This window comes from Sebastes umbrosus, chromosome 4 (assembly GCF_015220745.1).
Source record: "Sebastes umbrosus isolate fSebUmb1 chromosome 4, fSebUmb1.pri, whole genome shotgun sequence".
NCBI classification, from domain to species: domain Eukaryota; kingdom Metazoa; phylum Chordata; class Actinopteri; order Perciformes; family Sebastidae; genus Sebastes; species Sebastes umbrosus.
The window spans coordinates 30062951-30072831 of record NC_051272.1 but is presented as its reverse complement, the minus strand read 5'-3'; the positions used below and the strand labels follow the sequence as shown (position 1 = coordinate 30072831).

General features: G+C 41.7%; 1 protein-coding gene across 5 annotated transcripts; it reads left to right on the top strand.

Moving 5' to 3' along the window:
- Positions 1 to 280: 280 nt before the first annotated feature.
- ada2a (adenosine deaminase 2a) lies at positions 281 to 7040 on the top strand. 5 transcript variants are annotated; one of them, XM_037768598.1, is made up of 10 exons: positions 281 to 531; positions 1602 to 1928; positions 2491 to 2710; positions 3505 to 3718; positions 3812 to 3939; positions 4065 to 4155; positions 5130 to 5238; positions 6312 to 6469; positions 6607 to 6809; positions 6923 to 7040. In XM_037768598.1, the coding sequence occupies exons 2-10, from the start codon at positions 1625 to 1627 to the stop codon at positions 7011 to 7013; spliced, it is 1518 nt and encodes a 505-aa protein (XP_037624526.1). In that variant the 5' UTR covers positions 281 to 531; positions 1602 to 1624; the 3' UTR covers positions 7014 to 7040. The 5 variants fall into 5 exon arrangements, with proteins under 5 accessions (XP_037624526.1, XP_037624525.1, XP_037624527.1 ...); XM_037768597.1 differs by having other exon boundaries at positions 281 to 583; XM_037768599.1 differs by lacking the exon at positions 6923 to 7040 and having other exon boundaries at positions 281 to 583; positions 5130 to 5257; positions 6607 to 6773.
- Positions 7041 to 9881: the final 2841 nt, after the last annotated feature.

The following is a 9881-nucleotide window of genomic DNA, read 5'->3' as shown; positions in this document are numbered from 1 at the left end:
GCTTTAATTATCAGTAGTTTGATACATATAGTATGCCATGCAACAAAAAGTATTATATATTTTTCATTTTCATTTTTTTTTTTTAATTACTGCCAAAGCCCAGTATTTTTTACAGTTTTTTTTTTTTTTTTATATATAATAAACGCATAATTGTGATGCAAAGTGTCTGCCTAAAAAACAAAAACAACTCATAAACCAGTGTGTCCCAATTGTGCATCAGGGCATTACTTATACATCCACACCAGGGTGAATGTCAGCCAATCACAGAGGGGGGCGGGACTTAGAGGAAGAGGTTAGTCTGACTGACTGACAGGCGGAACACAGGAGGAAACAAAACAACCCCCCAAACTAGCTCTAGCAGTGTTTATCTGCTTGCTTGTTTATTTTTGTGACACTGCTGTAATAAAGTAAGATATTTCACCAAAGCATACACGTATAATCAGCTGACACCGTCGAGCAAGTGTCGCCGTGGTCCTCTGAGGAGACTGGACTGGACTGTTGACAGAACCGTCTATAAGCTACCAGCTAACGGTACCAACTCTCAATTACATCTATAACACTGTACGGCTAGGATTAAAGTCAGGTAATGTACCGGTAACCGGGTTTCTTGTGTCTTATGTCTGTTCAGCCTATTAAAAACAAATCAAAGTTGCTCCTTATAACACAGTAACCATAACCTGCACCAGTAAACCTAACTTGCTATTGTTAGTTCATTTTAGTGATGGGAATTCCGGCTCTTTTTAGTGAGCCAGATCATTTGGCTCAGCTCACCAAGAAGAGCCGGCTCTTTCGGCTCCCAAACGGCTCTTCGTTTTACCACTTCTGCCTTTTATAGTTCAGCCAAATTTAGTGCTGTTTTGACATATGATTAGTATGTGTGCACATATATATAACTTAAATTATTCAATATAATTATACTAAACCTTATAATTTCCAGAATATCATAATTTTACATGCTGCTTCATTTCCGACTGTCACTCATCTTTTCTGCTGTTCGCGCACCGCACTCCTCTCTCTTTCTCTCTCCTCTCCCTACTGCTCTGTACCTGTAGACCGTCAGCGCACCGCGCGCCCCCGCCCCTCCCTGGTTGATGGTATGATTCTTGTCTGTCATCACCTGATTGGTCGCGCAGACGTCATTAACACAACATTCAGTCACAGTCAGTGCATGGAGTGCCCGTGGCGCGGAGAAGATCGTCCTATAATTCTGCCTTGAATTAATTAAAAAAAAAAAGAATAAAGAAAACGGCTCTCGGACGGGAGCCGGCTCTTATCGTTCACTTAAAAGAGCCGGCTCAAAGACCCGACTCGTTCACAACCAACACATCATTAGTTCATTTCCCCTCTAATTGTGTATCGTTACACAAGTCATACACTTGAGGATGTTACTTTACATAATTGCTTCTCTTTTGACTCGGTAACGTTAGTATTAGTGTGTAAACGGGGGTGGAAAGAAACACCTGGTCATCTTTTTCGCTATTTCAGCTGATGTTAGGTGTTGAAGGTTTATTTACTAGAACAACTGTTTTCGGTTCTCGAAACAAGCATCCCTGACTTCTCTGTGAGGTTGGCTTTAACCCTGTTTATGTTTTATCTCACAGCTTCACACACTCTGTCCGGGACCATGGCAGGCTTTCTACAGCGCCACCACGCGGCTGTGGCCTGTCTCCTCTTGTGCTACTTGACCGGTGGCCTGTCCATGCCGGACCCCAGGCAGAGAGAGGCCCTCATACAGCTGGAGGCCTCCATGCAGACAGGTGGGCAGGTGGTGTTGACTGATGCTGAGCAGCGGCTTGATGCTCTTCTGTTTCAAATGAAGCAGAAGGAGGTAGTGAGAGCAGACTTTCCTCCCGCCATGCACTTCTTCAAGGCCAGGGACCTCATCAGGAACAGTCCCATCTTCAACCTGCTCCAGAAGATGCCTAAAGGTGTGTTCAGTCTCACCCCTCCAAATGTGTTCATAGCATGTTTATACACATCTCGCACTTTTGTCATTGCTTGTGATCTGTGTGTTATAATGGGTAGCTTTTTTGAATTTCCTCTGTCCCATGCGCGCTTACGTGTGGCTACGCTGTTCAGACTCCAACACAAACTACACGGAAGCACCAAAACCTCAAAGTTCTATCTAGTGAAGCCCGTCTGTTAAACAGTGGTGGCCACCTCTACACAGAACAAAACACAGAGCAAACAGCGATATCCGCTGAGAATAACTAATAATAATTCATGTTGAATATGAAGAATGAATACTATTGTGGGATTATTCCTTATTTCATGGGGTATTTGGGGATTTATACTTTATTATTACATATTTATATAAAAAGAAACAAAAAACGAAGCATTCAAATACTGATTTGGAGGTTGATTACCATGGCAACGTTGGAAATCACAAATGTTGGATTTCTCCACAGGGAATATTTAGCCTACAAGTTTTTAATAAATCCAATGTCCAAGTTCTGTATTTCTTTATAATTTTGTAATTCACTGTTTCAGGGGGAGCTCTCCATGTCCATGACTTTGCCATGGTAGACGTGGAGTGGCTGGTGATGAACGTAACCTATCGGCCCCACTGCTACATGTGCTTCACTGACAAACAGTCCATCAGATTCATCTTCTCGTCCCAATGGCCCAAAGCTCTGCCACTATGCTCCCCTTGGACCCTGCTGGAAAACCTCAGGGCCAAGATGGTCAATACCACGGATTTCGACAACAGGTGAGTTTCTTTTTCTTGATGAGCTTGGAGAGGATACATTTTTAATTCAAAGAATACCTCAGAATAATAATCAAGCCACAGAACAGTGTATATTTTAACTATATGTAATCCCATCCTGATGATTGGGCTCTTCTCTGAGTCTACATATTGGTTTGTCATGTCCATGTCCAACAACACAGACTAATTTATTGTACTGTGAAATGTACCAGTTTGCACTTTTCCACTGTGTGCGCCAGTGACCTCAAATGCACCTCTAATGACTTTTTGTTGTATATTGTTAACAACAACAACAACAACAACAACAACAGTCAGTTACCTCAAACCCACATGGAAAAGAGGAAGTATCTAACAGGAAATAAGTCCTTAAACACATGAATCCAAACAGACTTTATTGTTATATTAATCTCTGTTTAGAATATCTTTGTTAGTCAGGAAGTTTAACATGAGACAGTTTGTATTTAAAGGTCCAATAAAATAATTTAATTACTCTTTTAATTAAATGTATTTCCTTTTTGGAACAAGATGCATGGACAGGATATGAAAAGAGAGGTCTCTAAATATTAAATGTAAACAGATGGGTTATTAATACTGAAGAGAAACATTTTTTGATTACTTTATTGGTTGTACGTTTTGGTTAAAGTGCAGCGTGAGATCAGCACTGCAGATGCGCTGTTTTCCAAGTAAGCGGTGGTTTCCCGAAAGTGCCATGTCTTCTACATAGAAATGTTTAGCGTCATCAACAGCATTGGTAAATGACAGATCATCGGATCACAACCATCTCTTCATATTTACAGCATCATGGGCAACATGACGCTCTTCACTTATCAGGATCCAGAAACAGTGTACCCCAGTCAGGATGTGGTCTGGGATAAATTTGAACAGGCCTTCCTTGCAGTGTGGGGCCTGGTCACATACGCTCCTGTGTTCAGAGACTATTACTACCAAGGTCTCACCCAGTTCTACATGGACAACGTCATGTACCTGGAACTGCGAGCTTTACTCCCAGAGGTACACTAATGTCATGCCTCGTGTGTTCAGTGCATTCACTTGTCTGTCAATTTATTATTGTTATTAAGTGGCGTTTTTTTTGTTGGTATTCAGATATACGAGTTGGACGGCAGCACTCATGACACAGCCTGGACTCTGAAGACCTACCAGGAGGTCACCAGACAGTTCACGGCAGACCACCCAGACTTCTTTGGAGCAAGGGTCATCTTCACAATCAATAGGTGTCAACTCCCCTTAGAACAGATTCTACTTATTAGTGTGAATGGCGAACTGCTCATTGGCTCACTAGCAGACATAAGAGGATGTTGATGTATTCACTGATCACACACTGTACTGTATGCTTCAGGGGAGTAAATGCATCCGTGATGGCCAGAGCTGTGGAGGAGGCTATGAAGCTACAGAGAGACTTCCCAGATATCATGGCTGGTTTTGACCTGGTAAGAAGTTTGTCTGTTTGTACTGACTGATTTTTAGTTTCACTTATAATGCGGATGGTGAAAATGTAAGCGGCAGTATATTTTTGGCATCATTGGGCAAAGATTCCATCACAACCTTTCAGCATATTGTAATTCAAGTGTTCTGAGAGAAAACTTCTGCACCTCCTGGTGGGCGGTGATTGGTATTTCCTCAAGCCACAAACTTTCTCATTTTACAGCTAAACAGTACACTACAAGATGTTTCTGAAAACATTTGAGGCGAGAAATAGGCATTATATTTGGTCGGAGTTCGTGAGTGATTGACAGCCGGCTCATAGACAGCAGCACTTCTTTTTTTTTTATCATATTTGCTCCATTTCTACCCACTGCAATAAAAGTGGGTTCTAAGTCTCCCCTTTACAGACATGCCCTCTTTATGATAATCACATGCAGTTTCAAGCATAAACCATGCAGTTTTTGGCATGCAGTATAAATGTGTTATTTTCACCTATTCAAAAAATGGTGTATTTGAAAATGTCTGCATACTGGGGTCCATAAACAGTTTTGGAATTGCATAAATGGGGTATCACTGTAAAGCTGAGACTCTTGTGGATCCAATGAGCCTAATTGTATTCATGTGTGATAATGTTAGTCCCCATAGTAGCCATTTCATATAGTGAGACCATTTTTTGAAACTTGACCTCACTGTATAAAATGATCTGTGTTGACCTCTAGGATAATCACAGTCTCATGAATCTTTCCTAGTTATATTGACAACCAGGGGGACTTCTGAGCAGTTCTGAGCTGACCTGCTATCTCCCCTAAAGACCCCCTGTACCGCCCTAAAAAATACAAAAACTGGTCTATTGTGGGTCTCAGATGGTTAAATCTAACGCTTTTGAAACAGTGAAAGCAAACTTAAACATGTCTACTATAAAAGCACGACTTCTCTATTTGTTGAAAAAGGGTGTTTCACTTCTTCTCTACGTGCACAGGTGGGCCGTGAGGACAGAGGCAGACCCTTGTGGTACTTCAGAGATGCCTTGTCGCTGCCAGCAGAGAGAGGGGTGACGCTTCCTTTCTTTTTCCACGCTGGAGAGACCAGTGAGCTCACAACCTTTCAGTTTGTACAGCTACAGTATTACACATCGTATACTGCAGCATGTGGCTTCATCCGTACATGAGGTTTAGGGATAATCAACCTTATCCATATAAATGTGAAATAGTAGTAGCAGCTGTCTGCATGCCTTGCATGTAAAATACAATAAGATTCAAAGTGAAACAATAACATATTAATGTGTAACTAATGTGTAAGTTCTAAGCACAAACAGGGTACTATAGAGTGCTCCAGGGATGACGTATTATTGTAGGCCAACCAGGAAGTTAGCATCGCCCTGGGTTCCCTCAACAAAAAGCCAATGGGATTTTTCCATTGGGTTTTGGATTATTGCATAAAATAAGCTTTGTGGCAAACAAACGTTTATGATACTTGCGCGTTTTGTTCAGCAATATAATATTCACAAATGAGCACCACTTTTATGATTTTTGAAGTAAAAGTCAGAAGTAAAAAGCTAACGTTAAGCTATAAACGAACTACACCACGGTCGCATGAACGCGAGTAAACACGAGGCTGTAAAGGCGGATGAGTTGGCGTGATGACGTTAAGTAGTCTCATTTAGCCACTTATTGGTAACCCGCCTATTTAAGAAAGATAAAGGCTTCAAAATTCACAAGTGGGATATTTACTGACATATTTTATATCATAGAACAAGACATTAAAATCTCTTCAGCTTGTTTTAACCACAGACCTTATTTCAGGCATCTAACTAAAAATCCTTTCAAAAAACCAACTGACTTCCAGACGAGGGAACCCGGAAGTGCTAAAATGCTAACTCATTTCCGGGGTTTAGGACTCATTCTTGTAGCACTCTATAAATATGTTGGTTTTTTTTTCCGGTAAACTGACATGAAGGGGAAATATTAAACATATGCCATCAAAGCTAAATGTTTGTTTATAGACAAAAAGAGTTCTTAGCAAAGGACAATCAAAAAATCTAATCTTTACCAAGAGTGAAATTCAGGAAGAGGAAATATAAATCATTTAAGAACCATCACACTTTGTGTTATAAAAACATCCCAAAATAGCATGCATTTTGATTTCTCTCTGCTGCATGTAGATCTCGAGGGCACAGAAGTAGACCAGAACTTGCTGGATGCTCTTTTGTTGAACACTTCCCGTATTGGCCATGGATTTGCTCTGCTTCGCCACCCAGTGGCCAAAGATCTATCCAGAAAGAGAGGGGTGGCTCTGGAAGTGTGTCCCATCTCCAACCAGGTGCACTATCATCTTGTAAACCATACTGTACAATAATGATACTTACTTTTTGTGTAATACATAAAATCTTATTAAACAAGGATGTAATTAAATTGATTGTACATCTTTTAAACATATCCTTTCCTGTCCTCATTCAGGTGTTGAAGCTAGTAAATGATATGCGAAACCACCCGGCAGCTGCACTGATGTCAGAGAACCACCCAGTGGTCATCAGTTCTGATGACCCTGCCATGTTTGGTTCCTCTGGACTCTCTTATGACTTCTATGAAGCTTTTGTGGGCTTCGGTGGGATTAGATCCCATTTAGGCTCCCTCAAAGAGCTGGCCATAAACTCTATCAGGTGAGGTTCAGCTGAGATGACGAGAGATGCGATTTACAAATTACATGAATCGTGTGCGAGTGTTCACATGCCTCAGTGGACCGCTCACTGACATCTCCCTGTCTGTCTTTCAGGTACAGTTCTTTGACTCCAAAGCAACAGGAGAAAGCCCTGGCCCTGTGGCAGAGAAGATGGGATAAGTTTGTCTCTGAAAATGCTTTTTAGAAAGAAACTATGATTTTTTTTTTTTTTAAAACATCGTCTGTAGGGCAGTCTTCAAATGCCCTCATGCTTCCTTTGAGAAAGAAACGACCTTGTAGCACAGGTAAATCATAAATGGTAATGGGAAATGTGGAAAACAGTGTTGCACAGGTGAGCAGGTTTGTGGTAGCAACAAATTTGGGACAACAAAACTAGTTCAGTGTTAGATATCGTCCTTTTCGACAAAAGACAAAGTGACATGTTACAGTAGGAAAAGCACTGTGATAGATAAGTAAATTAATGATGACTGAATATGATAGAACAGAGCCATTCTTAATGCTATTAGTAACACCTGTGCTTTCCTACTATGACAGGTCACATCTGTGAAAAAGGCCTACTGTTCCCTGTTGCCACAAAGTGGAGTTGGCTTTATACAGTAAATAAACTGGCCAGTGTGAAACTGGTCCATAACATTTAGGGGGATTACTTGAACTGCACATATAAAATAGCTTCGATCAAAGGCATCTTGTTATGTCTAGTTTTATTAGGGATTATCAATATATTTGCACTTTAAAGAGGACCTATTATGCTTTTGTGCCTTTCCTTTAGTGTGTTATATAGTATTTCTGTGCATGTAAAATGTCTGCAAAGTTACAAAGCCCAAAGTCCATGCCAAAGTCCCCCACAGAAACACTGCTCCTGAAACGCCTTGCTTGAAGTCCCGCCTTTTCTTCCGTAACATGGTGATGTCACCAAGTAAACATTTGCATAATACCTGCCTAGCAGCTAGTTTGGCACGCCCTCAAACAAAGCTACTGTAGTTAGAGCGGAGCTGGAGCAGAGTCCCAAGAGTTTATTTCGGTTGACCAATCACAACAGAGAAGGCCAGCTGACCAATCAGAGCAGACTAGGCTATTCAGGAGGGGGCGGGGCAGGAGCTCAAACAGAGCGTTTTAGAGAGAGGGTGAAAAGAGGGGCTGCAGCACAGCTGGTATGAGAAAAGTAAAGCCTTTTTTTGAACATTTAAGTATGTTCACATGTTCTAGTAGAAACCCAAAATACAAGTATGCACCTGAAAGTAAGCATAATAGGTCCTCTTTATGATTCAGGTTTGCCTATGTTTGAAACGGTGCCAGACCACATTGTTAACCGGTTGAGGTGCAAAGTGTCATTTAATTCTTGTGGTTTTCTTGTGGTTTGCTTGTGCTTTGTAAGAGTGTAATAGATAGCTTGTTAAAATGGGTGTTAAATCCTGTGGGCTTTGAAACACTGTTCATGAAAGAGAGTATATTTTTACAAGTTTTTTACTTGAATGTATTTTTCTTCTAAGCTGTTGTGGATATATACTGGAAAAACAAAGTTCGGAAACTTGTGTTTGGTGTATTATTTCTCTATTGTTACAATGCTAATTGGCATTGTATTTTACATCGTTGGAAAACCTGTTTATTTACCTTCGCAATGATGTCCAACTTGTAAGGATCAAGCATTTGTGGGATGAGCAACACAGCTGATTATGTGAGTAGCGCCCAAGAAAAATTTGCCATAATGCTCTGTCAATGGTAAACAGTGTATTGTCATAAGGCTACAAGGAAGCCCGCAATGACTGCCCTTCACCGTCAAGCCCGTTTGCGCTGGTGTCAACAACACAGACAATGGAACCTGAACATGTGGGGCAATGTCATGTTCAGTGATTAGTCCAGGTTCTGTCTGCGAAAGTTGGATGGCAGGGTCAAAGTATGGAGACGACGAGGAGAACGCTATGCTGATTGTTGAACCGATGGAGTAACAGCTTTTGGTGGGGGCAGTGTCATGGTGTGAGACGGCATCTCCCGCACTGGCAAAACAAGGCTTGTCATCATTGAAGGCCATCTCAATGCAGGGAGATATCGGGATGAGATTCTGCAGCCAGTGGCGATCCCATATCTCCACAATCTGGGACCTAACTTCATCCTCCAAGATGACAACGCTCACCCCCACAGAGCCAGGGTTATCACAGACTACCTCCACAATGTGGGAGTAGAAAGAATGGAACGGCCTGCCAAGAGTCCAGACCTCAACCCAATTCAACACTTGTAGGATCAGCTTGTACGTGTTAGAGTGACCGACACAACCTCGTTGGCTGACCTGCAACGAATCCTGGTTGAGGAATGGAATGCCATCCCACTGCAACGTGTGACCAGGTTGGTGACCAGCATGAGGAGGAGGTGCCAGGCTGTTGTGGCTGCGTATGGATCTTCCACCACTACTGAGACTCCTGACATATTGTATTAAATGAATAGAGTGTAAAATTGCCAATATGTCTTGTTTGTTCCTTGTTACTGATAGAGAGTTCAAACATCCAATCCACCAAACAACTCAAAACAAGAGTCAATAGCAACAGGAGAATACACTGTTTACCATTGACGGAGCATTTTGGGAAATTTTTCTTGGGCGCTACCCACATAATCAGCTGTGCTGCTCATCCCACAAATGCATGATCCTTACAAGTTGGACATCATTGCGAAGTTAAATAAACAGGCTTTCCAACCATGTAAAGTAAAATGCCAATTAGCATTGTAACAACAGAGGAATAATCCACCAAACACAAGTTTCCGAACTTTGTTTTTCCAGTTTATAAAGGGGCATAACTGGCATTTTGCTCATGTAGGCACATTTTATGTAATCTATAAAAAAATGTCTGTCCTAAGGCACGGTGCAGTGTTTAGCACCGTCGCCTCACAGCAAGAGGGTTCGCAGGTTCAAACCCGGCTTGGGGCTCTTCTGTGTGGAGTTTGCATGTTCTCCCCGTGTTAGCGTGGGTTTTCTCCGGGTTCTCCGGTTTCCTCCCACAGTCCAAAGACATGCAAGTCAGGTTAATTGTTGACTTTAAATTACCTGTAGGCGCTACCCTGA